The following is a 26,833-nucleotide window of genomic DNA, read 5'->3' on the forward strand; positions in this document are numbered from 1 at the left end:
TCAAGAGTTCTGGGGAAGGAGAGTAGAAGTTTCTAAGCAACGGGGACAGAGCGAAACAGTTTGGGAAAATAACACTGATTGATCAGCAGCGGCTAAAAATTTTTATTAGCTTTCTACTCTGAATTACATCACAACTTTTCTTCTTCTCCTCAATAAAATTTACAAACAACAGAGAAAAACAAACAAACAAAAATCAACTTTCGGAGCACAGTTCTATTCTGACACACATGAGGTCGCCAGGAATTGGAGTAACTCCATAGCAACACGAAGTTAACGGAGGATCAGGGCAGTGAAATGATTTTCCTAAGTTAGAGAACTAATAATAAGCGGCAAAAGCTAGGCTTTTATTAACATGCTGTCCAGTAGTACGAGCAGATAATGAGAAGTAAAGCAGAAATAAAGCTGACAGCTGGGAGATAAGCAAACGCAGGACTTCGGAATTCCCAGTCTCGGTGCACGCTCCCAGGGATTCACTGAGCGAGCTCCACTGCATTCCTCCCCGGCGGGGTCCAGTCCCTCCTAGACGAAGCATTTCCATTGGTTGTCCTTACAGGGCCCATGCTCATACGAGGGGAGACAGCCAATCAGCGCGTCTCGCCTCGTCCGGCCTGCTCACGCTACATCGCGTTGTCTTCTTCCCCCGCGCAGCACTTCGGGAGTTGTAGTCTACCGGCGTATTTCTGCCAGTAACAAAAGAAGGTCGAGAACTACTCTACCCAGAGAGCCGAGCGCGGGGCGGGTTTGGTTTTTAGGAGTACCCGCGCAAGTCTAGATCGAACAGGAACAGGCATTTCGCGAACAGGTGAGAGAGATGGTGGGGCTGGGACTGAAGCAGGGGTTCGAGACTGGGCCTTCCCACTCTAGAGATGCTCTGAGGCGCAAGAAGCTAAGCCAGTTGCGCCGAGGTTCCTCTGCTTTGAGGGTGTCGTGGGTCCAACTGGCGGGTCCTCTGGGCGTGCGATAACTCCCGAGCTCTGCCCGTGTGCGTTTCTGGTGCTTCTAGTATGCCCGGGATCCGATTTACTCCTCTGCTGCGAACCGTCCTTGTCCGCTCAAGTTTCTCTCAACGAAGTTGCTCCGAGGTTATGTGCGCGGCCTCAGCACTCCAGGCCACGTGCCCGCAGCACCGAGTGGTTGCAGTCTCCAGTTTCTCTCCTCCTCTTCTGGGAGCGTTGCTCAGCCTGCTTACTCCTCTCCACCTCCAGATTTGGCTTTTCCGCTGCCCAGTTATATTCCGATCTCCTAGAGCCTCAGTTTGGCCTCTGTGAAATAAAGGCGGTTTAAGGGTCCTCCCTGCCCTAGTCCTGGGTTCTTTACCCCCTCCACCAGCCTTGTGCACGCAGCCTTGTGTACGCAGCCTTGAAGACATTGAATGCTAGTCCTCTTATTTTAAGTAGCAATCTGTTGGCGAGTCTCAGTCACCCCAGCCAAACTTTGTGCTCCTTGCATTTCCTTCTTAACGTAAATGTCCCAAGCTCAGCCCACAAGAGGGCAGAGCATTCTGGTCCAGGAAGTAGAAGGTTGGGGTGGGGGTGACCTGGGGTGTTGCCACTGTGCATCTGCCATCGGTCCTTGCCCCTGCAGGGAGTGCTCGGTGCCCCCTCCCCATGCCACCCCCACGATGCCTCCGTCCCGCTGGCTGAGATCTGCGGGGGTCTTCCTGCTGCCAGCCCCCTGCTGGGTGCCCCGGGTGAGGTGGCTGGGTCTCCTACGGCAGCCCTCCCTGGTGCATGGGTGCCCAGTCTTGGGGGCCTGGCACAGTGCCCGCCGCTGGTGCCAAGCGTGGACAGAGGAGCGTCGGTGAGTGTGGTGGAGGTGAGGGGCTTTGGGGAGGGGAGCAGCCGATCAGGTATCTGACTTGTCCTTCCTCTCCTCAGAGCACTTTGCTCCTTCCTCAGAATGAATGGAGACCAGAAATCAGATGCTTATGCCCGAGAAAAGCAGAATTTCATCCAGCACTTCTCCCAGATTCTCAAGGTGCTGACGGAGAATGAGATGGGACACCCAGAGATGGGAGATGCTATTGTCCGGCTCAAGGAGGTGAGGGATTGGTGACTGAAAGGAGGGAGTCTCTAGTGATTCTGCATATGGGCGAGATTCTGCTGTGGCTTGTGGGGGACTTTTGCCGGGTGTGGAAGACTTTTACCTGAGTGACTCTGGGTGAGCGTTGAAGGTGGTGGGGCCTGTGCAGATAGACTCATTTTGCCCATCAGTCCTACCCCTTGGCTCTGGTAGAAAACCTGCTTTCCAAACTGATCTGCATGGGGGAGGAGGACCTTGGGGGTAGAGGCCTTGAGCGTGGTGAGTCTTTGACTTTGGTGAGAAAAGGCATTAGGTGTCCAGAAATCATAAGGTGTTACCCTGGTGGGGAGCTGGGTGGAAGGCAGTCTGAGGTTGTTGTCTCCTTGGGGCCTGAGTAAAGTTATTGTAGCACCAGAAACCCATGCTCTAGGACACACACTATTGCTGTGATAGTTGGGTTGCCTGATTCTCTTCTGTTTATTCTCTCGGAGTATCTAGTAAAATTCTTTTTATAAATACTGTCTGAGGGAGGCTGTAAAAGTGGCATGGTGGGGGTGGCATCTGACTGCCTCTAACTTCACAAGGGGGAAGGAGAATCAAAATCAACAGCCCAAGGTTGAATCCTTATGAGACGGAGGTCAGACATGCATCCTCTCTCTGTCATCTTTACCAATTCTGACACCAATTGTCCTTCCCATGGCACTCTCTACTTCGCCGCTGGGTTCAGTAATTTGTTGCAGTGGCCCCACAGAACTCACAGACAATACTCAGAATTATAGCGTTTATTAGGAAAGTAACAGGTTACAATTCAGGATACAGTTCTTCCATCAGGACAGCCTCTTCTCAGCAGTGCCCTCAGGCACACCTCTCTCTGTCCTCTTGGCTTCTCAGCTCCTTGGCCCAGTCTCTGCCCAGCTCTGCCAAGTATTACCAAGCTCTCTTAGCTCTGCCAACAAGTCCCCGGAGGTGCACCACTCTGCCAGTAAGTCTGTTGCCTGAAGGTGCTCAACTTTCTTGCTGCATGGGCCAGGAAACCCCAATGCAGCCATCTCATGCTGGTCTCCTGATTCCTACTGTCTTGTGCCACTGTCTCTTGCTGTTTTCTGTGTTATAGCACCTCTCTCTGTCTCCTGGATCTAGGAGGTTCTCAGCGTAGGGACCCTGGGTCCAAAGGATATGCTCCACTCCTGGCCCTTCTTTCTTGGTGGTGTTGACATCCTCCCTTTTTGCCTCTGGGATGGCTCCTTTTAAGCCAAGCGAGATGGCAAAACTGACCAATCCCCTTGTTAGGGTTTCATATACCTTATTTGCATGGTCACCCCCCCACCCCCCCACCCCCCCGCCCAAGGGGTGCCATGCACCATATTTACATTATTAGTAAGTTAGCAAATCCCCTTGGTGGGCCATAAGCACCTCATTTGCATAGCCCCAACCAGTCATTTGGTGGGATTTACAAAGACTGTGGCTAGAAGGGCCATAATAAGTAATTCACTTTACTGCAAAAACCAAGGAAAAGAGAGGGCTTTGTCTACACTGGGATGGGGATTTAAAAGAGGAATCTTCCCAATAAATTATGTCTGGTTGAGAGCATGGCAGCAGAAGGCAAAGTGAGAGACCACAACAGGAGGAGACACTGTTGGAGGAGTTGGGGGATGGGCCCCCTACCCTAGGCCCCAGGCTGTCCTTTGCCTAACTTTGGCGGAGCCTTGCCTTTAATACAGTGAGGGAAGCTTTTGATTTACAGACGTATTGAACTGTGGTTGGGGAAGGAGGGATGAGTTCTGAAGGGGAAGCCTGGGAGAGGTGGCAGAAGGAGGGATCTGAACAAACCAGCTGTTTCCAGAGCATGTTCAGAGTTTCCCCCGGGCTTGGGAACCAGTTTTAATCTCTGCTATGGAGCCTTAGATGCCCTGGTGGAACAGTGGTTAAGTGCTCAGCTGCTAACTGAAAAGTCAGTGGTTCAAACCTGCCAGTCGCTCCATGGGAAAAAGATGTGGCAATCAGCTTCTGTAAAGATTACAATCTTGGAAACTCAATGGGGCAGTTCTGCCCTGTCCTATAGGGTTGCCATGAGTTGTAGTCGACTAGATGGCAAGGGGTTTGGGGTTTTTTTGTTTGCTTGTCTGTCTTTACGGAGCCTTTAAATTTACGGGGGAATACAGAGTGTACAGAGAGCAAACACCTGGGTACTAGGGAACTCTTCCAACTGGGTTCCAGGACTTGGAGTAAGGAGCCAAGAGAATAGCTTGGTTGGAAAGGATAAAGTTGGGTGGGAAATGGCAAGGAGAAATCTCAGAGGAGCTGCTTTGTGGACCTTGACACCCTGTGCCTTTTCCTCTGTTCCGCAGGTCCTGGAGTACAATGTCATTGGAGGCAAGTACAACCGAGGTTTGACGGTACTGGCAGCGTTCCAGGAGTTGGTGGAGCCAAGAAAGCAGGATGGTGATAGTCTGCAGCAGGCTCTGGCCGTGGGCTGGTGTGTGGAGCTGGTAAGGGGAATGTCCTGGGTGGGAGTGTGAGGGATGGGCCTGAAACTGTTTTCTGATTTGTGTTTGTGTGCCACTGTAGTGTGCTAAAGTCAAACTTAGAGTGAAGTACTCCAAGGGTTAACAAATGTGTGGCCCCTCTTTATCTATTAGGTATATGTTCGAACTGTAGACGAGCTGTGGATCAGGGTCTTGGAACTGTGCAGAGAGGCCTCAACTCTTTCCTCTGAGCAGAGGACATAAAAGTGGTACAATCTTTCCAGAAGATTATTCTCAAGTAGAAATTGAAAACTGACCACCCACTGATAGTTTTTGAAAATGTTTTAAAATTAAGTTTCTTAAATTTAACAACTTTCACATTCGAATCACCAGTGGTTATCAAGATATTTGATACGTACTGGTGATTGGAATGCAAAAGTTGGAAACGAAGAAGGAATGGTAGTTGGAAAATATGGGCTTTGGTGATAGGAATGATAGGAATCAAATCGACTTACATCTATGGAAAGAGACAATGACAAAGCTCAATATCATCAGTCAGAACAAGGCCAGGGATTGACTGCGGAACAGATTATCAGTGGGTCATATGCAAGTTCAAGTTGAAGCTGAAGAAAATTAAAACAAGTCCACGAGAGCCAAAGTATGACCTTGAGTATATCCCACCTGAATTTAGAGACCATCTCAAGAATAGATTCAGTGCACTGAACACGAATGACCAAAGAGTAGAGGAGTTGTAGATGACATCAAGGACATTATACATGACAAAAGCAAAAGGTCATTAAAAAGACAAAAGAAAGAAAGAACAAAGTGGGTGTGAGAAGAGACTCTGAAGCTTGCTCTTGAACCTAGGGGAGCTAAAGCAAATGGAAGAAATGATGAAGTAAAAGAGCTGAACATAAGATTTCAAAGGGTAGCTCAAGAAGACAAAGTAAAGTATTACAATGACGTGTGCAAAGACCTGTAGTTAGAAAACCAAAAGGGAAGAACACACTCTGTATTTCTCATGCTGAAAGAACTGAAGAAAAAATTCAAGCCTTGAGTTGCAATATTGAAGGATTCTATGAGCAAAATATTGAATATTGAACGACACAGAAAGCATCCAAAGAAGATGGAATACACAGAATCACTGTACCAAAAAGAATTGGTCAACAGTGTTCAACCATTTCTGGAGGTAACATGATCAAGAACCGTTGGTACTGAAGGAAGAAGTCCAAGCTGCACTGAAGGCATTGGCAAAAAACAAGGCTCTGCGAATTGATGGAATATCAGTTGAGATGTTTCAACAAATGGATGCAATAGTGGAAGCACTCACTCTTCTACGTCAAGAAATTTGGAAGGTAACTATCTGGCCAACTGACTGAAAGAGATCCATATTTGTGCTCATTCCAAAGAAAGGTGATCCAACAGAACGCGGAAATCATTGAACAATATCATTAATACCACACACAAATAAAACTTTGCTGAAGGTAATTAAAAAAATGGTTGCAGTAGTACATCGACAGGGAGCTGCCAGAAATTCAAACCAGATTCAGAAGAGGATGTAGAACAAGGGATATTGCTGATGTTAGATGGATCTTGCCTGAAAGCAAAAAATACCATGAAAGATGTTTACCTGTGTTTTATTTATTTATTTATTGTGCTTTAGGTGGAAGTTTACAGAGCAAATTAGTTTTTCATTCAAAAATTTATCCACAAATTTTTTCGTGACATCATCAGTTGCAATTCTGCATTGTATCAGCAATCTCCCCCTTTCCCTTTCCACCCTGGGTTCCCCAGATCTATTCATCTAGTTTTCCTGTCCCTTCCTGCCTTCTCGTCTTTGTTTTTGTGCAGCTTGTATACTTGATTACCTGTGTTTTATGGGCTATGCAAAGGCATTTGTCTGTGTGGATCATAACAAATTATGGATAACGTTGTGAAGAATGGGAATTCTAGAACACTTAATTGTGCTCATGAGGAACCTGTACAAAGACCAAGAGGTAGTCATTTGAACAGAACAAGGAGATACTGCATGGTTTAAAATCAGGAAAGGTTTCACTATACTTATTCAGTCTGTATGCTGAGCAAATAATCTGAGAAGCTGGACTACATGAAGAAGAGTGTGGCATCAGGACTGGAGGGGGAAGACTCATTAACCTGCGATACGCAGATAACACAACCTTCCTTGCTGAAAGTGAAGAGGACTTAAAGCACTTGCTGGTGAAGATCAAAGACTACAGCCTTCAGTTTGGATTACACCTCAACAAAAATTCTCACAACTGGACCAGTAAGCAACATCCTGATTAACGGAGAAGATATTGAAGTTGTCAAGGATTTTATTTTACTTGGATCCACAATCAGTGCCCACGGAAGCAGCAGTCAAAAAATCAAACGATGTATTGCATTGGGCAAATCTACTGCAAAAGACCTTTTTTAAGAGTTTAAAATCAAAGATGTCACTTCAAGGACTAAGGTGCACATGATCCAAGTTATGATATTTTCAATTGCCTCATATGCGTGCAAAAGCCTGGCTTCATTAGTGGCATGGGGATTGGTTTCCAGGAGGCATGGCAGGCCCTGAGGTGGGTGGCAGTGAGCCCAGAAGGGAAGCGTGTTCAGGACTTGGTGAGTCGCTGGACTCATGGCTCAGGACTTCTCCGTACCTTTGGCCTTTGCCTGTCTCCTACATTTAGCCAGTGAAAAGAATCTGAAGCTGGAAGGAACAGCAGACCTTGCTGATGTTCTTGTGAGGCAAGGGGATTGAATTCCCTTCAGAGAAGACGGCAGCGGGAGAGACTTCTCTCTCTTTCAGTGACCAGGGCACCTCTGCTCTGGGTGGAGGATGGTGCTGCGGGCTTCTGGCTGGGCTCTCACCAATGCCTGGATCCTGAGTGTTTTCTTCCCTCCTCTGGCAGCCTGGGAGCCAGCGCCTTGACTCATGGTCCTTGATTAACGTTTTCTGCCTTTCCTAGGTGTCGTGATCACCAAGGAAGGGGGTGGCCAGAGATAGGAGAGGGCAAGAAAAGGTTTCTTGAATATGAAAACCTATATCCTTTTTGTGTATCCATGCATACATTTAGTCTCCTGTATTGATCTCTGTTTTTTTCCAGCTTTACTCTGGTAGAAGGGACTTAATGTTGTCCTTAAAGAGCTATCTAATCCATGTACATAAAATACATTATGTGCATGCTTATGAATGTATACGTAATGGTTACAAATTAAATCATTCTGAATGATTAAAAAAAAAAAGTAGGCTGAGGGAGCAGAATGGATGATGCTGAGGCCCCTGGCCTGAGTGACTGGGAGGGCAGTGAGGAGAGGAGCAGCCAGCTCCAGGGAGTTGGCCACACGTGTTCATGGCATGGCCAGCACAGGTGGAGCTACCTGTCCTTCCTGTAGGCACTGGAAATTCCAGTTTAGATTTTGAAGTGAGATGGGGCTGTAGATAGGAATTTCCCTTCAAGGGCGAAGAGGGGAGAAGAGAAGGACCACGACAGAGCCAAGGAGTAGAGAGCTACGGGAGCCAAGAGCACAGAGGACTGGGGGGGCCTGTAGCACCACCCAGTAGAATCAGGGGTTCCTAACCCCCGCTGCTTGCTAGATTCACCTGGAAGTGTCCTTTTGTTTTTTAAACACAAGTGCACAAGTATAATGCCATCGGGAGGCTTAATGGTGACATAATCACAAAGCAAGGTAGGCTGGACTGTGCTTTCTTTCTGACGCCTCCCCAGGAGTCTGTTTGAGCTGTTACTACTCCCTCACCATTCTTTCTGCTTGAGTAGTTTTTGTTACAGTTTCTGCTTCCATCTTCTCTCTACTTCTTCTCCATCTTATTCCATCTCTTGCTTTCCCATTTCAGCATCTACCTCCTAAAAACAAGGACATTTAGCTATATAGCCACAGTAGCATTATCACCTCAGGATATTTAAAATGGATACAGTAATATTATCTAATTTATAGTCCGTATTCAAATGTTCGTAATGCTCCCCAAAATGTCCTTTATAGCTATTTTCTAACATCCAGGATCCAATCAAGGATAACGCATTGCATTTGGTAGTTTTTCACCAGTCTTTAATCTAGAATAGTCCCTTCACTGTAATAGACTTCTTTTTTTTAAAGTCCAGGCCAGTTGTTTGGTGAAATGGCTCGAAATCTAATTTGGGTTTGTCTGATGATTTGCTCATGATTACAATTAGGTTAAAAATTTTGGGCTGATGATGATACATGGTAATGTGATGTATTTGCCACTACTTCCCAGGGGAAGAAGGCCATCATGCTTGGTAAAGGAGAGGGTCAGCGATAAAGAGGGAGACCCTTAATGAGATGGAGTGACACAGTGGCTTCAACACTGGGCTCAAATATGGCAACGACTGTGAGGATGGCACAGGACCGGGCTGTGTTTTGTGTTGTTATACATAAGGTCGCTGTGCGTTGGAGTTGACTCGATGGACCCTAACAACAGCTTCCCACTGTAGCACATACGTGGATTAAAAAAACGAAACAAAACAAAACAAAAAGCACTCCCTGATGCTGAGGTATCACTCCTAGAGTCCCTGAGGTGGGACTCTGGCATTGTATTTTTTTAAAGTTCTCTGTTGTTGTTGTTAGGTGCTGTTGAGTCAGTTCCGACTCATAGCAACCCTGTGCACAACAAAAGGAAGCACTGCGCGCTCCCGCGCCAGCCTCAGGACGTGCTGTGTTTGAGCCCACTGTTGCGGCTACTGTGTCTATCTCGTTAAGGGTCTTCCTCTTTTTCCCTGACCCTGTACTTTACCAAACATGACGTCCTTCTCCAGGGACTGGTCTTTCCTGATACCATGTCCAAAGTATGTGTGACAAAGTCTCAGCATCCATGCTTCTAATGAGCATTCTGGGAATACTTCTTCCAAGACAGATTTGTTTGTTCTTCTGGCAGTCCATGGTATATTTAATATTCTTTGCCAACACCATAATTCAAAGGCATCAATTCATCAGTCTTCCTTATTCATTATCCAGCTTTCGCATGCATATGAGGCCATTGAAAATACTATGGCTTGGGTCAGGCGCACCTTAGTCTTTAAAGTGACATCTTTGCTTTTTACACCTTAAAGAGGTCTTTTGTAGATTTGCCCAGTGCAATATGTCATTTGATTTCTTGACTGCTTCTTCCGTGGGCGTTGATCGTAGATCCAAGTAAAATGAAATCCTTGACAACTTCAGTCCTTTCTCCGTTTCTCATGATGTTGATGATCATGACATGATGTTGCACTTGGTATTAAGAGTCACTGCTGGGGGGCAGAGGAGGTTGAGGGAGACTCCTGAATGAATGCCTCTTGGAGACAATCTTAGTTGAATGGTAGCGGTTGAAACTAAATTGCCCTTGATGTCACCCTGGGAGAGGTGGTGGGATGGGTGGCTTACCGCAGGTCAGAGATCAGGTGTGGATGAACGCCTCCTTCCCCAAGGACCACGCCTGGAACAAGAGCAGTGGTTGCTCTGTCTCTTTCCACCCTGCCCACACCTGAGCCAATGGGCAGTGCTGGTGCTTTCTCTGAGCAGCACAGACCCACAAGAGGACACACAGGGACCAACACAGGGGGAGGATTTGAAAACTGTGTCTTGAAAAGCTGCTTAAGGAAACAGGATGTGTTGTCTGACTGCCAGAAGTGTCATGGGGGACATGAGAGTTTTCATTCTTTCAATTATTCACTCAACAAATGTTTTTTGAACCCCCCACTCTGGGGCTAGTGCTGTGCTAGGCCCTGGGAATGCCAAGGGAGAAAATGCTGTCCTGGCCTCTAAGGTGTTCACAGTCAAGTGGGAAAACAGACATGTTCAGCTCCCTTCAGATAGGCCGGCGCCCCGGAGAGTCAGGCCCTTGCCGACGTTCAGGAGCGCAGAGCTGAGACCCGTGGGTGGAAGTTACCGGTTCTCTCCCGCTAGAGCTGCACCGCCAAGTGGGCTGGCTCAGGTGGGGCTGTGTTCCGGGTCGCTGGAGCGTTTAAGCCGGGTGCCTGGGGACGAAGCAGCAACAGCCTTCGTTTGTGTAAGAAGTCACGTAACATCTCGCTGCGTGCAGAAATCTCACTGGAAGCACCACTGAAGCTTTTGGCAAGAGAAGAGCACCGTGTGGGAAGGGGTTCCATAATCTCCCTGGCACTAGGGATTGTCCAGGGCTGGCTGTCTACAGGTGCGGAGGCCTGTGTTTGTCTCGTACTCTTTGGTCCCATGTTATAGGTGGGGAGTTGGAGCCAGAGATGTCATGTAACTTTCTGAAGGTCCCACAGCACAGAACAGATGGGCTCGCTCTCCCCACTCACACATTTTCCCCCAGTTCCTGTTGTTGTTTGCCGTGGAGTGGATTCTGACTCATAGTGACCCTGTGCGATAGGAGAGTATTGTCTCGTAGGGTAACATTTATGGAAGCAGATAGCCAGGTCTGTCTTCTACAAAGCTGCTGGGTGGGTTTGAACTGCCAGCCTTTCAATTAGCAGCCAAACATGGCTATCAAAAGCAACTCTGCCTCTGGTAGAAACAGTAGCAAGGAACCTGGGGCTCTTATCCCACTCCTCCTTCTCTTCCTAGCTCCAAAGTTTCTTCCTGGTATTAGATGACATAATGGATTCATCCCTCACCCGACGGGGACAGCTCTGCTGGTATCAGAAGGTAAAGGGGGCAGGAGGTAGCTGACTTCTTCCTACAGGGAAGCGGGAGGAGGCTACAGGGAGGTGGTTCCGTACAGCCTGATTGATGTATGTGGGGTGATGGTTCTTGGTGTGAGTCTAGGTCAGAGACTGATTGCTCATTTTTCTCTGGCCCCGACAGCCAGGTATAGGTTTGGATGCCATCAATGATGCTCTGCTGATAGAAGCGTGTATCTACCGCCTGTTGAAGCTCTACTGCCGGGAGCAGCCCTATTATCTGAACCTGATCGAACTCTTCCTGGAGGTGTGCTGCAGACCAGGCTCAATCCCAGGGGCGGCCCACAGTAGCCTTGGCCTCTGTGGGATATTTTCATTGAGCTGATTTCAGGGCACAGGAGATACCTGGAGTTTCTTGGAAGAGGAAAAAAAGCAAAGCAAGGAAGGGAGTTGGGAAGGGTACTGGTGAGGTGGGAAAGAGGGCTTCTCTGTCCCTGTGTGACTGGAAGAAAAAAAGAAAACGCATTGCCGTTGGGGGTCAATTCTGACTCATAGCAACCCTATAGGACAGAGTAGAGCTGCCCCATAGGGTTTCCAAGGAGTTTCTGGTGGATTTGAATTGCCTAATATGTGTGTGTCTATGAATGTGGGCCTTGAGGGTTTTTTAGCCCTGGCAGGGGCTTTCTCTTCTACCTGCTGCTTTTCTGACTCTGCCCAGTTGTCAGCTGGTATGAGATGTGGGGTCCAGGATGGCAGGGTTCTCAGTAACTGGAGATGGCCCAGCTCATAGGTGATCTTTCTCCTTAGACTTCCTATCACACTGAGATTGGACAAACCCTGGACCTCATCACTGCCCCCCAGGGCAACGTGGATCTTGGCAGATTCACTGAAAAGAGGTGAGAGACAGTGGGAATCGTGCCTGGACAGTGAAGGAGGGTCCAGGGTGGGCACTGCCCTTCTGAAGAGTTTGTCTTCTCCCCTGACTCAGGTACAAATCCATTGTCAAGTACAAGTCAGGTTTCTACTCCTTTTACCTTCCTGTAGCTGCTGCAATGTATATGGTGAGTGAGTCTTCCCCACCCCTTGCTGCCTGCTGTTGTGGGCTTCTGGGCAGGAGGGCACAGGACCTGGAGTTTTCTAGAAGGGGAAGGAAAGCAAAGCGAGGAAGGAGGCTGGGAAGGGTAGACAACGTAGGACAATCAGGTGCCCTCACTGAATGGCAGTGTGACCTTAAGCAAGTCACTTAACCTCTATGAGTCCGCTTCCTCTACTGTGATACAGGGATGAAATCCCTACTTCATAGGTTGTTGTAAAGATTCATCCAGGTGAGGGGTATGTTCAGCCCATCGTAGAACAGTGCATCTTGCATCATAGTAAGGGCAGGAGCAGGGAGGAGGTAACTGAGACTGAGAGGAAGAAGACTGAAGGCAGTCAATAGATTAACTGCCTACTCTGGCCTTGCTTCCCCAAGTTTCCTTTTCATCTGGGAAACAGTTGGAGGTGGCAAAAATATTGGGAGGACAGAACAAAGTGACTCGGGGGACTGAGATACCTGAGAGAAGAGAAGATGGTCTGAGGGCCTCCAGAATGGATTCTTAGAGTGGGCAGGGGCATCCCTACCCTGATTCCCAGGAAGGCCTAGTCAAAAATAAGTGGAAGTTGGACCAGTGGTCAGACTTCCTAGATCAGGTAGGCCAGGAATATCTGAGAGGAGAGGAGAGAAGGTTTTGGGTCTGCACTAGAGCAAGACGCCATGGAGGAAGCAGCCAGGACGGTGAAGGCCCTTCTAGGGGTTTGGCTTCTCAGTCCCCTTTTCCCTTTAGGCAGGCATTGATGGGGAGAAGGAGCATGCCAATGCCAAGAAGATCCTGCTGCAGATGGGAGAGTTCTTTCAGATTCAGGTAGGAGGGCATGAGGCACTGGGAGAGGACAGCCATCAGCTTTCCTCCTTCCCAGCCTGGGAGCCTCTTCGTCCCCCTTTTTCTGCCCTCCTGCCTAGGATGATTACCTTGACCTCTTTGGTGACCCCACTGTGACGGGCAAGGTTGGCACTGACATCCAGGACAACAAATGCAGCTGGCTGGTGGTTCAGTGTCTGCAGCGGGCCTCTCCCGAACAGCGCCAGATCCTGCAGGTGCCTGGGAGAGGGTCTTGGGTCCTCAGCTGATGAGAAAGGAGATTGAGCAGTGGTTCTGAACTGGGGGTGATTTTGTCCCTCATGGGACATTGGCCATGTCACACCTCGGGGGTGGTGAGGAGACTATGTGCTACTGGCATCTATCTAGTGTGGAGCTGCCAGTGATGCTGCTGAAGGTCCTGCCATGCACAGATAACTCCTACAACAAAGAGTTCCCTGGCTCCGTGTCAATAGTGCTGAGGTCAACAAACCCAGCGGTAGAGGAAGCTGAGGTCCAAGCCAGTATTTGAACATCTGGGAGGAAGAGGGGGAGGTTCAGGAACTCAGACACCCAGAGACACTTGGACTTGGAGTGGAGTGAATGGCCTTGGAGATGTTCTGGAATATGGGGGGGCGGGGGGGCGGGGCGGGTATGGAGAAGTCCGGGGGGTGCCGGGGGAAGGCAAAGTCCATCTTCCTGTCTCTGACTCCTTCCAGGAGAATTATGGGCAGAAGGAGCCTGAGAAGGTGGCCCGGGTGAAGGCACTGTACGAGGAGCTGCAGCTGCCTGCTGCGTTCAAGCAGTACGAGGAAGACAGTTTCAGCAAACTTGTGGGCCTCATCGAGCAGTATGCTGCTCCCCTGCCCCCAGCTATCTTCCTGGGGCTAGCACACAAGATCTACAAGCGGGAAAAGTGACCTGGAGACTGCGAGGGCAGGGAGGGGAGGCTTTCAATAAATTATTGGTTAACTTTACGTGGTTCTGTTCGTGCTTATGCCATCCGCAGGCTCTGCGCACAGTGGTGGGGCTTGGGGGAGCTGCATGGGCTTTGGCACCAGGCCCCCTAGGGATCAAAAGCAGGGTGGAGCCTAAGGATACACCAAAAGTAGCTAGCTGGGTCTACCAGAATGACGCAGGCGAGACGTCAAGCGCTTGGGGGCGGGCCCGCCCCTGCGTGAAGGGGCGCGGCTGCGCAGCGCTGGTGGGTTGTCCTGGCGCCCCGCCCCCTCCCTCCCCCTCCTCTCTGGGCTGTGCTGGGCCGGGCCGGTACCGCGGGAGCGGCGGATGAGCCCAAGGCTGGGAGCGGTTGCAGGAGGACCTTGGTGAGGAGGCCCTGGGCCGTGGGTGTGGATGGATGGACTGGGGTACGCGGGGTGAGGCAGGAGAAGGGGACTAGAAGAAATGAATAGAGAAGGGGTGGGGTGGTGGCTGGATGATCGAGACGAGTAGGGAGAGGATGGACCGACACACCGGTGCTCAGGGCGGGGTGAGGGCGCACCGCAGCTGCAGGCTGGACCCCGCAGGGTCGGCGCGGGGGTGGCAGGCAAATGTGGAGTTGACAAACTGACAGCTACCGCTCGTCGCTCCCACCTTTCCCCCCCCTTTCCTGCATTGACCAGATGTGTCGCGTTGCCCCCGGCCCCATTTCAGAGCACCTCGGCAGGGCCTCCCGTGGCCCCTTCCTCTGGGAGTTAGGAGCAGGTTGGGACTGGGCCAGATTGCTGCAGAGAGCACCCGCGGGTCCATTCTGGGCCCCATCCTCTTCCAACCTTTCGCACCCCCGCGGAGAGCCAGAGCGCAGCCGCATACTCTGACCCTCTCCGCACCATTCCCGGGGGTTTACATTCGGCTCCACCTCCAAACACTGCAGTGGGAACTAATGGCCAATCGATTTCCATTTGCATGTCGTGTAAATATCATCCAAAGCATCCGGTGCCTTCCCATGCCTGGTCAGTCACCTTGGTGTCCTTCCCGCGGCTCTCGCCCTCACTAGCTGGGTTTCAACACCCCTGTCTTCTAGGTCTGCATCTGCGGTTGCCAGGTAGGTGGATGTGAGAGACCCGACCTTCCTGATTCTCTCGAGGCTATCCCGTCACCGCGGCACCATGCTGTCCCCTCAGAGGGCTTTACTCTGCAACCTCAACCACATTCACCTCCAGCACGTCTCCCTGGGCCTGCACTTGTCCCGCCGTCCCGAGTTACGTGAGGGGCCCCTGAGCACACCTCCTCCCCCAGGGGACACCGGGGGCAAGGAGAGCAGGGGCCCCTGCAGCGGGACCGTGGTTGACGCCAATTCCAACAGCCCCGCGGTGCCCTGCCGTTGTTGCCAGGAGCACGGGCCAGGCTTAGGGAACCGGCAGGACCCCTCGCAGGAGGAAGAGGGGGCTGCCTCTCCCTCGGATCCGGGCTGCTCCTCCTCTCTCAGCTCCTGCTCGGATCTCAGCCCTGATGAGTCCCCAGTCTCAGTCTACTTGCGGGACCTCCCTGGCGACAAGGATGCCCACCCCCAGCCCAGCGACATTCCCCTGGAGCAGGGCTCCCAGCTAGTTTCCGCAGGCCCTGCCACCTGCTCGCCGGACAGCTTCTGCTGCTCTCCTGATTCCTGCTCGGGAGCTTCCTCTCCAGCAGGCCCTGCCCTGGACTCCAACTGCAACGCCCTGACCAGGAGCCAGGACCTCCCCTCCCCAGGGCTGGAGGAAGAGGACGAGGGCGGGGAGCAGGATCTTCCTACCTCCGAGCTCTCAGAGGCGGACGATGGCAAAATCGACGCAGGGCAAACGGAGCCCAGTTGGAAAATCAACCCCATTTGGAAAATTGACACAGAGAAAACGGAGGCTGGCTGGAAGATCACTGAGAACAATAACTCTGGTTGGAAAATCAATGGGAATATTAACTCCAGCTGGAAAACTGAACCTGGAAAACTCAACTCCAGTTGGGAAAACAATGAGGGAATAACTGGCTGGAAAACTGATGCAGGGAAAATTGATGGGGGATGGAGAAGTGACGTCAGCGAGGAGCGGGTGCCCCACCGGACAATCACGTCCTTCCACGAGCTGGCCCAGAAGCGCAAGCGGGGCCCAGGGCTGCCCCTCGTGCCGCAGGCCAAGAAAGATCGCAGCGACTGGCTCATCGTCTTCTCGCCCGACACCGAGCTGCCCCCTACCGGGTCGCTGGGCGGCTCCCCGGCGCCTCCCCGGGAGGTCACCACCTTCAAGGAACTCAGGTCCCGAAGCCGGGCCCCGCCCCCGCCAGTCCCGCCCAGAGACCCCCCAGCTGGCTGGGCCTTGGTCCCGCCTCGGCCCCCACCCCCACCTGTCCCTCCCCGGAGGAAGAAGAACCGACCAGCGCTGCAAGGGCTGCAGCCCATAGCGGAGGGGCAGCCCGAGGAAGTCAGGGCGGACAGCCCCGCGGCTGGCGAGGAGGCCCCAGCTGCGAAGGAGCCGGAGGAACCCAGCGCGCAGGCCGGCCTCGAGGGTAAGAAGCCTAGAGAGGAAGCGGGAGGAGGGCTGGGCTTCGGCCTCGCTCACACTCTCCCGAGCCTTCAATCGGCCCCCTGTTTCCCCTCCATTCTGTGCCACTCGCCCTCTCCGTCCCCTTCTTTTAGGGAACGCTCCGGGAAAGGGACTGGGTGGGTGATTAGGTTACGGGACTAACTCTTTGCTCCCTCTTTCTCCCGCCCCTCCTCGCCTGGCTGCCTGTCCCGCTGACCCCCCCGCACCCCACGCCTGCCCCGCCAACCCCGCCTGCAGCCAGTCCCCTCCTGGTCCCCCGGCCTCTGTTTTTCCGGTTTTCGGCCGACGGGCGCCCCCTGTTGGAGGGTGGGGGCGCGGGCGCAGCTGGGTCTCTGTTCTTGGCACCTCTGGCCGGTTGGCCCGGCGCTGGGCTGCGGCTGCTGGGGGCGCCGAGCCCCCCAGAGGAGCAGCTGCTGCCTGTTCGCCTGTCCCCAGTGGGAGCCTATTCGCCTCCGGCTCGGGGGACCCTGCCCTGCCTGGCCAGCCCCGAGCTGGCACTGCTGCTGTCCCCGCTCTTTCCCAGAAGTAGCACCTTCCCCGCCGCGGCTCCCCCATCCCGCCAGGTACCCGCCCCCCCGTTGCCACCGCCACCACGTCCGCCGAAGGCCCCTCGCTGGATCAGGAGCCCACCGCCTCCGCCCAGGCTACGTAAGACCGATCCTGGCCAGCCCGGAGGCGGGGCCTCCCCGCCCACTCCCCGGGCCCACCCCCGGCCCCGCCCCAGCCCCACCCAGCCTCGTCTGGCCCTCAGCTTCGGCTCCTTCAGGCTTCACCTGGCTTGGCCCCGCCCCTCGAGCTGGTTTCAAGCAAGTTCTTAGGTCCGGGGGAGCCTGGGCCCGCTCCTCGAGCTGGGATAAGGTGGCTTGGCCTCTCCCGCCAGGTCCACCCTAGGCGTAGTGAACGCGGGCTTGCCGGGCTTCCATACCCAGTCTAGGGGTCCCAGCCTGTCACTGTTAGGGACCTTGGGTTATCCCCTCTGGTGTGGAAGTCCTGGGCCGTGCCGTTCAGGCCTGACCCCACCTCGCTTGGGAAGGGTGGAGGGGGACGCTCCCTGGAACTCATTGGCCCGAGAGGTTCTGGCCACGCCCTGCCCACGCGGCCAGCTGCCCGTGGGCTGCAGGGGGAGCCCTCCGCCGAGGTGCAGGCTTGGGCTGGGATTTCCCTTTTCCGGCACCTTTTAGCCTCCAGATCCTTGGAGGCTAAAAGGTCTCGTCTCGCTTTGTCTCTCCTCCCTTTCCCGTCTGTCTGTCTTTCCATTGGTTCAGGCTTCCCACGTGCTCCCCGGGCCTCCGCGGGCCGGACCGGGGCGCGGGCGGGGCGCAGGGCTGAGCCTCTCTTCCTTGCCTTATCAGCTCCCGCCGGCAGGCTCCAGCCGGGCGGGCGGGAGGCGAGCGGGGCTGTCCTGAGTCAGGGACTTCCGGAATCGTGGAGGTGGGAGCTGGGCCCTGAGGAAAGGAAATGGGAACCCGGGGGGGCAGCTAGTGCTGGGATTTCACTCTGGGGCCCGGCTCGAGCTACCCGGTGCTCCCTCCGGCCCTGTGTTCCTTCTCCCCAAGACCCTTCGTGGGCAGGGGCCCTGCAGACCCGCAGGAGATGACCAGTGTGGGAGCCCGGAGTCCTCGGGGCACCCCGCGGTAAGTGTCACCGCGTCCTTCTTCCTTCGCCCCAGTCCGTAGTTCCTGGTCGTTCGCCGGTGTCCCCGGGGCCCAGCGCCTGTGGATGGCAGAAGCCCAGAGTGGTACTGGCCAGCTGCAGGAGCAGAAAAAAGGTAGAAAACCCCTGTTTCTGACTCCTGGCCCCTGAATGAATTGCCCTTCACTTCGGCCTTGTTCAGGCTCCAAATTCATAAACCAGTCTTCTTAATGCACTCCTCTTGGACTGCGGAGGTGCCCCCTGGGTACTGCCCAGGAAGGGAGAGACGGCTTTGATGCTTCCTCCTGCCCCCGCCTCCCTCCCAGGTTTGCTGATAGCCGTCAGCGCTTCTGTGGATAAAATCATCTCGCACTTTGGGGCCGCCCGGAACTTGGTTCAGAAGGTAAAGGCGGCTGGGGGAGAGGCTTGCGCGCGCGCGCGCGCGTGTGTGTGTGTGTGTGTGTGTGTGCGAGTGTGCGAGTGTGTGTGTGTGTGTGTGTGTGTGTGTGTGGGCGAGTGCTTAAAGTAGCTCTGGGGGCGCAGGAACTGTTGGCGCGAAGAGGCTGAGGGTATCTCTGGACCCATCACCACTGTACTGCCTGCAGGCCCAGTTGGGGGATAGTCGGCTGAGCCCAGATGTGGGGCACCTGGTACTGACCACCCTCTGTCCGGCCCTCCACGCCCTGGTGGCTGACGGGTTGAAGCCTTTCCGGAAGGACCTTATTACTGGGCAGCGAAGGAGCAGCCCCTGGAGCGTGGTGGAGGCTTCGGTGAAGCCAGGTGAGGGAGGAGGGGTCAAACTGGGACTGGGACAGGGCCAGGGCTTGGCTTATCATCCCTGGTATCCTCAGGCTGCAGCACCCGCTCCCTGGGAACCCTGTATAGCCAGATCAGCCGTCTGGCTCCCCTGAGCAGCAGCCGGAGCCGCTTCCACGCCTTCATCCTGGGCCTCCTCAAGTGAGTGACTGTCTCCTTCATGGGTGGGACGCAAGAGTGGTGCCCTGTATCCGTGTCCCCAGAGAGAGCCTCCCCTCTCCCAATTCATCTCTCATCTGCCACCCAGAGAGGGCTGGAGCCCCCCACTTTCCTGAACTTCTGTCCCCCTTTTCTCCCCCAGCACTAAGCAGTTGGAACTCTGGTTTTCCAGTCTCCAGGAAGATGCAGGTCAGAGGCCTGAGGCGATGCTGCTGGGCTGGGAGGGAGGGAGGGGAAGGGATCTCTCTTGCTGGTTCCCACTGATGCCAGAGTCATCTTCTCAACCCAGATCTCTGACCTTGTCACTCTTCTGCTTAAAACTCTTCCAAGGAGTCCCACTGCCCATAGGAGGAAAGATCCAAGTCCTCACTGTGGACCAAAGCCTTGCTCATCCCGCCTCTGCCCTCTACCCCACTGTGGGACCCTGGCTTTCCCTGGTCCTGCCTACAGTCTTCCTTTCTGGTCCTCTCTGCCCCAGAACCTGACATAGGCTGTCTGTCCCCTTCTCCACCTAGAACAGGCCTCCCTGGCCTTCCACTGCTTCTGTGTCCACTTTCATTCATCCTTTTGGGCTCTTTCTCAGAGAGCGCCCCCCCAGACTAGGCCAACCCCCAGCCCCAGTTTTGTGCATGCTCCTGTGGCTCCCGCTTCCTTCTCTCTCCTGGTCTTCACAGTTACTTGTTATATGTCACCACTTGCTCTATGAGCGTCCCCCAGGATGCAGGAACAGCCGTGGTACCTGGGCAGGGTTGTGTCAGTCTTGTACCCCACCATGTTCCCCTTCCGTCCACCCCAGAGCCCAGCAGAGAATGATGTTTGTTGACTGGTGGGAGCTTTCCAGTTCAGGGCGGGGACTCATGTTGGCCTGCTCTTTCCCAGGCCTGCTGTCCCTCCTGTACCTGCCCACGGGATTCTTCTCCCTGGCCCGGGGTGGTTGCCCCTCCCTATCCACGGAGCTGCTGCTCCTGCTGCAGCCGCTCTCGGTGCTCACCTTCCACCTGGACCTGCTCTTTGAGCACCACCACCACCTGCCCCTGGCTCCACCCCAGGCCCCAGCACCCCCGGGCCCGCCTCCAGCCCTGCAGCAGACCGTGCAGGCCCTGCTGCACTGGGGTGGGCGGCTGGCCCAGAGCCTTCGGGGGGCTTCTGGGGAGGCCCCTCCGGGCCCGGCAGCCCCCACAAGCCCTCCCACACCAGGCAGCTGGTGGGAGCAGCTGACCCAGGCCTCCCGAGTCTATGCCTCTGGGGACACTGAGGGCTTCACCCTTCCCCGGTGGGGTCCCAGGCATCATGGTACTGCAGCTGAGGGTGCGCAGGAGAGACGCCTCCCCACAGAAGAAGCGGCCCCAGGTAGAGGCGTGTGGCTGGGGAGACTGTTTGGAGTGCCTGGAGGCCCCATGGAAACTGAGACTGGAGCCCTAAAGTCCAGGTAATGGGGTCCCTGGCCCCTCATTGACTTTCTGAGCCCCAGTGGCCCTACTTTGAAGCACTTTAGTGATCCTCCAGGGCAGAGGTTGGCAGTTTCTTTCCACAGCCATGAACTAAAAATGGTTTTTACCTTTTTAAGTGGTTACATAATGTTCTGGATTTTGTCTCTTGGCCCTAAAAGCCTAAAATATGTAAATATTTTCTATCTGGTCCTTTAAGAAAAAGCTTGCCTGCTCTAGAGCTTGACTACTGGTGGCTCTTTAGTGGCCTCAGGTCCCTTCTGCTGACCCTTTGAATCTCTGAGTCTGTGTAAACCCTGCCAGTTCCACAGGCAACTCGTGGGACTTCTGGCCTTGTAGACCTTTATCGTCACTTCCTTAATCACCCTAGAGGTGTGTGTGCCACAGCTGCTACTCTTCCGTTAGTAGTGACCAACTCCTGACCACCTTCTGACCTCGTGTGAACCGCAGTCAAGCCCTTCAGCCTCTCCCTCCCTCCCTGGGTTCTTTAGATAGAAGTGGGTGATCCCTGTAAGTCTCTTTTCCTCCAGGAGACCATCCAGTTGGCTGCCCCCTACAGTGAGTGTGTTGGCTCTGGTGAAGCGGGGGGTACCTCCCGAGACTCCATCTTCTCCTGAGGAGCTTGAGGCCTCAGCCCCCAGCATGGCACAGCCCCACAGGTAAGGCAGAAGGGGGAGAATGCATTAGTGTGTAACTGTGTGTGGGGTGTGTGGGTGTGGGTGTGTGTGTGTGCGTGTATTCCTTTCTTCAGAGTGGATGGAGGCGATTAAAAGACCCTGGGCTTTACAAGTAGATTGGTTTGTTAGAATGCTTAGTTTGTTTTGCATCTTTGCTACTTATTTGTGTGACACTTCATTTCTTGGAGCCTTAGTTTTTTCCTTTGTAAAAAGTGGATAATTATGTTTTCAGCATGGTTGTTGAGAAGGCTAAAGAATTTCATAAAAGCCTTTGGCACATAATAGGTGCTGAGTTAGTGGCCACTTTGTGTGTGTACACACGTCTGTGTGTGCCCGCTGAGGGACTGTGCTTCCTTTTAGCGGGGTCTTCCAGTTGGCACCATGTGCTGCGTCTTGGGGCCTTGTATTCTTTGGTGTCTCTCAGTCTGCTGAAGTAAGCTTCTTGATTTTTCATTCATTCAGCAATATTTTTTGAGTACTTGCTATGTGCCAAGCATTACATTAGAGAGAGTACAAAGGTAAACAGATTGGAGTCCCTGCCCTCAAGGAACTGGTAGTCGAGTGAGAGATGCTGATGAATAAATGAGCAATCAGTCCTGTGTGGTAGACTCTGGGAAAGGAAGACTGAGTCCTTTGGGCCCATATAGACAGGGCTTCTACCCTAGGCTTTGGGGATCAGGAAAGACTCAGTGATGGTATGGGGGTGTGGACCTGGCAGGGGAAACAGGATGCAAAGCTAGGGAGGCCCAAGTGTGGGTAGATGAGACTGGAGTGGAGGATGCGGACAGCAGGATCATGGGGAGCCTGGAGGATTCAGTGGGTGAGCGAAGGAGCCTGGACTTTATTCTGAGGCAGTGGGAGCCACTGAAGGGCCTGTCACCTGGGGGTGATGGGCCTGCTTCTGTTTTTGAAAGATCTGTGATTGCTGTGTGGAGGATGGACCTGGGGAGGAAGAAAGGAGTCAGAGAGACCAGTTAGATTATATGCAGTAGTTCAGACAGAGAAGATAGAGATCTAAACGGATGGTGGCAGTGGAACTGAAGAGAAAGAGTAGACATAGTAGTAGGCAACAGAAATGCCAAATACCATACAAGTGTTGGGGATGGACTGGATGTGAGGAGATGCTTGGGTTTTACAGGGAACAACTGGGTAGAAGATGGTGCCATTTACTACTCTACAGGATCCACTATTGCGGACACAAGAGGAGGGACTGATGTGGAGATTAAGATGGAGCCATATGTTTACATATGTTGAGGCTCTATCCGAGAGAAGTGCAAATAGCAACCAGCGAGCAGCTAAAGAGTGAATCTGGAGCTCAGGAGAGAGCTGGGGCCCCAGGTAGAGTCAATATGTCGATGGTCCCTAAGTCTTTGCAGAGCCCAGTCAGTGTTCACTGAGCTGAACCACTAGGAATGTACCACAGTGTAGAGGTGCGACCTGGAGGCAGCTGTCCCCCCTCACTTCACCCCAACATCTCCCTCTGGCTCCTCTCAGGGCAGTCCGGGCTCTCTGTGACCACACCGCTGCAGGACCGGAGCAGCTGAGCTTCCAGCGTGGGGAGGTGCTGCGTGTCATTGCCACGGTGGATGAAGACTGGCTCCGCTGTGGGCGGGATGGAGTGGAGGGGCTGGTGCCTGTGGGGTATACCTCCCTTGTTCTGTAGCCCTGCATACGCCCGCTCCTGTCACCTGCGAGTGGAATGGCCCATGAGCACTAATCCATGTAAACCAATCATCCCAGAAACATTTTCCCTGTCTGCAAAATCCCACATCCATTTCTGCTAATATTTAAAATATACTTTCCTTCTTCTCTCCCATGCCCATCTGTAAGGTGAAATCTGCCCTTCTTCCAAATACGTAAAAAGAAATTCTCCTCCATGGAATCTCTTTCCCATCTCTACAAGGGAGCATCTCCCTTCCTGTCTGCAAAACGGGAATCTCACTCCCTCTACCTTGTTCATCTGTAAGTGGACTGTGCCAGTACAGTATATACCTTGGCTCCCATGACTAGAAGGGGCTGTGGTCTCCTTCTGTGCATGGAATCTTCCCCGCTCCACCCATCCCATGTTACCTCTATTTATTGACTACTCATGCTGTACGAGGTGCTGAAGCCTGGACACCCCTGGTGGGTGGGCCTGTGGTGTTGGTCTGTCTCCATCTTCATTTGTCCCAATAAAGTGTGGGAGTTGAATGTGTGTCACTGTGGGTTTCAGGACACAGGCTGGGAGGAGGGGAGGGAAGCCCTCGTACGAGAAGCCCAAGGGAGATGTTTCCTTTCTAGCTCATGTTCAGCTTTTACTGTTCCCTGGGGAAGGAGTACGTGGCAAATGGTGCCTGATTGGCGCCTGGATCTCAAAAGTGCCTCTCTGAGACTTGCTTTGTTAGGTTGATACGGCAGGAGCCTGAGGAAATATGGGGAAGGAGAACTTAATGAGCCCTGGTGGGACAGTGGTTGAGCTCTTGGCTGCTAATCGAAAGGTCGGTGGTTCAAACCCACCACCAGCAGCTCCGTGGGAGAAAGATGTGGCAGTCCAAGATTATAGCCTCGCAAACTTACGGAACCGTTCTACTGTCCTGTAGGGCTGCTGTGAGTTGGAAATCAACTCGACGGCAATGGATTTTTTTTTTTAGGGTGGAATGAGTCCTGGAAATTGTACTTACTAGGCGCATATCTGAGGTGAAGGGAAGGATTAAGGGTTGCAAGACATGATAGTCTAATACCGTCACTCCGCAAAGGCAATTTCAGGAAAAAACGGAATAGCTTAACATCTATTACTTTACTAGGAGCTAATAAGTTTCCTTTCAATTTCTTGAAGTAATGAGAATAGCAAAAAATGCTCTAAAGGGTCAAGAGTGGGGTTGGGAACCAGAAAGGATTGTCTAGATAGAGGAGAAACACCAGAAGGTTAGAAGAATAGATAGTTATAACCAGGCATCAGGAAAGATGGGGGGATGCTGAGAACTACATGGTGAAACACGAGGCAAAGGATCTGGAGTTTTCCCTCATCTTTGGGACCCTGGTTGAAGGGGACAATGGGTGGTGACAAGAAAGAAGAGGAAACTTGAAGTAAAATTCTTCCGACTCAAAGATCTGAAGGCACTCAGGGGCAGGCTTGGTTAGATTCAAATGCCTCATACTTTTGTCATTCTTCTTCTCCTTGCTTTAATTTTGCTTTTTGTTTAGCTAGCCCCTCAATTTTAGACCTCAGTTTGCATTTCAGCTGTTATCTAATGGTTCTCAAACTGGATTCTGAGTGTCTCCAGGAATTCCCAGTTTTATCATTATAATGTTTAAAGTTATAAAGTGGTAATATGAAGACTGCTATTACTTTGAGGTTGGGACCAGTATTTCTCAAAGTGAGATCCGTGGAGTAACCTTGGGGAAGTCCATGAGTTCTAAAGTTTGAGACACACTGATACACGGCCTTCATGTCCCATGACTTGACGTGCTCTCTCTTTTCTCTGACTCCTGTTCCCACATGCTTGGTTGTACAGTGAGTAATCCCAAATACCTGGGAAGAATCCTGGAGTGACACTGTTAGAGCAGTGAGACCTGGCCTGATGTGGTATTTGCCTGATGGCTCTCAGGCTTATGCAGGAGGCAGAAGAGCAGCGGGACCTCCTTGCAGACACCATAAACAATGATTAAAATTTAGTTTGTACTGTTACATATCATCTGGAGCCCTGATGGTGCAGTGGTTAAGAGCTCAGCTGCTAACCAAAAGGTCGGCAGTTCAAATCCACCAGCTGCTTCTTGGGAACCCTATGGGGCAGCTCTACTCTGTCCGATAGGGTCACTGAGTCGGAATCAACTTGATTGCAACAGGTTGTTATATATTATCTAGAACAGCTGAGGTGGATACTGAGGATTAATTGAAAGACAAAAAAACAACTATTCATGTATTGTTTCTGCAGTTTTAACAGTGAGGTGCCTTGATCCAGAGACTTGAAGCTCAAGTCCTTGTCCGAGTACAGACTGCGCTCCTGCAGCCAGCTGTCTTGCTGCTTCAGCAACTGTATTTTAGCTCAACTCCCAGGCTGAATGTCTGGTCCATGTCCAGGGCAAATACTTTGTTGAACCTTCCAGCTGCTGGCAGGAGTGGGTTTATCTTCCTTAATTAGTAGGGTCACTTTGGAGAATACAGACTACAGACTTCGGAGCTCTGGGTCCAACACTAGTAGGTGATTTTGGGCAAGTTACTCAACCTCTCTAAGCTTCAGTTTTTATTTGTACAAAATGGGAATATTGACTTCAGAGGGCTAACCGGGTTGAAGGATTAACCAGCTATGTGATCCTGGGCCAGTAACTTAACCTCTCTGTTGCTTCAGTCCTTACCTATAACATTGGGATACGGTAGCTACCTTAAAGGGCTGTTGTTAGGGTTAAATAAATGAATACATGTAAACTGCTTAGAATGGAAGTGGTCTAGCACATCTAAAAGCAAACCCTCTGCCTTCTAGTCAATTCTGACTCTTAGCGACCATACAGGACAGAGCAGAACTGCCCTCTAGGGTTTCGAAGGCTGTAAATCTTTATGGAAGCAGATTGTCACATCTCTCTCCCACGGAGTGGCTGATGGGTTCAACTGCTGTTTTGGTTAGCAGCTGAGTGCTTTAACCACTATGCCACCAGGGCTCTGGTCTAACACATAGTGGCCTGAAAAATGCGGTCTAAAGCTTTTCTTGCCAACCTGGGGGGTTGTTAATGAGCATTAAATGAGACGATGCTTGTTTACGAAAGGCAGGAAGGCGCAGGGTAGTGTGGCAGGTTTGAGAAACAGCTGGGCAATTCCCGTGGATGACTATGCTGATTGGTGGTGAGGCTAGGCCGAGACGAGAAAGACCCTAGGAATAAGGGATTGGCTTAATCCAGTAGCTGACCATGTAAGCGTGCGCCTGTTGAGCCCAGGAAGCTGATGACGTGGTTTTTGGAAGATCCCTTTGAAACAGGCTGGAGGACATCCTGGAAGATAGATGGAGGGTAGGAAAGAGGAAAAAAATAGCAAGCTCACGACTCCAGTTAGGAAAAGGTTTTCCATTTAATACTAGACTTTCAAGGATTGAGATGCAAGCTTTTTATGCAATTACATCCAATGTTAAAATTGGTAATACATAATTTACAAAGATTAACATCAAAACAATCATCTATTTAGATATGCTTTTGTAAAAAGGAAATATATTAGCAGCATTTATATTTTCCGCAATCACACAGCCTACAGACATGCAGACTAACTCTGTATCTATTTGCAGTGATGTAGTGCTTTGCCCCGCATTTCAAACACCAAAACCCGCCTGGCAGCTGGGGGGTTCTTTTTATTTTGTTATTATAAAATAACTGAAAAATAAAAAAAGGCATTAATTTCTACACCAGTAAGAAAAAACAAGTTTTTGCACTTACCTAACATTTGATTGTCTAAAAAACATTTGTTTTTAGTCTTTCAACAAAAGAAAGATAAAATGACAGAGCGTAGTGTCTTTTGCTTCTGTTCTCGCATTTTACAAAGTTTTTTTTTCTTCTTTTTATGTCTTTTTTAAAATTTTAGTGTTTAACACTATTAAAGGAAACATTGAGTTTTAATCTTCTCTTT

General features: G+C 51.9%; 2 protein-coding genes across 8 annotated transcripts; both read left to right on the forward strand.

Moving 5' to 3' along the window:
* Positions 1–721: 721 nt before the first annotated feature.
* On the forward strand, positions 722–13,976 carry FDPS (farnesyl diphosphate synthase). Of its 4 annotated transcripts, XM_049880703.1 has the most exons (11): positions 753–802; positions 1,585–1,800; positions 1,878–2,040; positions 4,371–4,511; positions 11,049–11,129; positions 11,289–11,411; positions 11,912–12,000; positions 12,093–12,165; positions 12,928–13,005; positions 13,104–13,238; positions 13,719–13,976. In XM_049880703.1, exons 2-11 carry the CDS (start codon positions 1,622–1,624, stop codon positions 13,917–13,919), a joined length of 1,263 nt encoding a protein of 420 aa, XP_049736660.1. In that variant the 5' UTR covers positions 753–802; positions 1,585–1,621; the 3' UTR covers positions 13,920–13,976. The 4 variants fall into 4 exon arrangements, with proteins under 4 accessions (XP_049736661.1, XP_049736660.1, XP_049736662.1 ...); XM_049880704.1 differs by lacking the exon at positions 1,585–1,800 and having other exon boundaries at positions 722–802; XM_049880705.1 differs by lacking the exon at positions 1,585–1,800 and having other exon boundaries at positions 765–802; positions 1,899–2,040.
* A 262-nt stretch (positions 13,977–14,238) lies between these two features.
* On the forward strand, positions 14,239–26,297 carry RUSC1 (RUN and SH3 domain containing 1). 4 transcript variants are annotated; one of them, XM_049880714.1, is made up of 11 exons: positions 14,239–14,324; positions 15,023–16,476; positions 16,752–17,162; positions 18,184–18,282; positions 18,473–18,549; positions 18,752–18,926; positions 18,998–19,103; positions 19,264–19,310; positions 20,001–20,550; positions 21,100–21,228; positions 22,741–26,297. In XM_049880714.1, the coding sequence occupies exons 2-11, from the start codon at positions 15,108–15,110 to the stop codon at positions 22,907–22,909; spliced, it is 3,132 nt and encodes a 1,043-aa protein (XP_049736671.1). In that variant the 5' UTR covers positions 14,239–14,324; positions 15,023–15,107; the 3' UTR covers positions 22,910–26,297. The 4 variants fall into 4 exon arrangements, with proteins under 4 accessions (XP_049736671.1, XP_049736672.1, XP_049736674.1 ...); XM_049880715.1 differs by lacking the exon at positions 16,752–17,162; XM_049880717.1 differs by lacking the exons at positions 14,239–14,324; positions 15,023–16,476 and having other exon boundaries at positions 17,014–17,077.
* Positions 26,298–26,833: the final 536 nt, after the last annotated feature.

Source organism: Elephas maximus, chromosome 3 (genome assembly GCF_024166365.1).
Source record: "Elephas maximus indicus isolate mEleMax1 chromosome 3, mEleMax1 primary haplotype, whole genome shotgun sequence".
Classification (NCBI taxonomy): Eukaryota; Metazoa; Chordata; class Mammalia; order Proboscidea; family Elephantidae; genus Elephas; species Elephas maximus.

Bases quoted from the DNA above. Each gene is read 5' to 3' on its own strand.
- RUSC1 (XM_049880714.1), top strand. From the start codon at position 15,108: ATGCTGTCCCCTCAGAGGGCTTTACTCTGCAACCTCAACCACATTCAC. The intron at 17,163-18,183 runs GTAAGACCGATC...CCTTCGCCCCAG, and splicing joins ACCGCCTCCGCCCAGGCTAC to TCCGTAGTTCCTGGTCGTTC. The intron at 18,927-18,997 runs GTGAGGGAGGAG...TGGTATCCTCAG, and splicing joins GGAGGCTTCGGTGAAGCCAG to GCTGCAGCACCCGCTCCCTG.
- FDPS (XM_049880701.1), top strand. From the start codon at position 1,466: ATGTCCCAAGCTCAGCCCACAAGAGGGCAGAGCATTCTGGTCCAGGAA. The intron at 4,512-11,048 runs GTAAGGGGAATG...TTCTCTTCCTAG, and splicing joins TGGGCTGGTGTGTGGAGCTG to CTCCAAAGTTTCTTCCTGGT. The intron at 13,239-13,718 runs GTGCCTGGGAGA...GACTCCTTCCAG, and splicing joins AACAGCGCCAGATCCTGCAG to GAGAATTATGGGCAGAAGGA.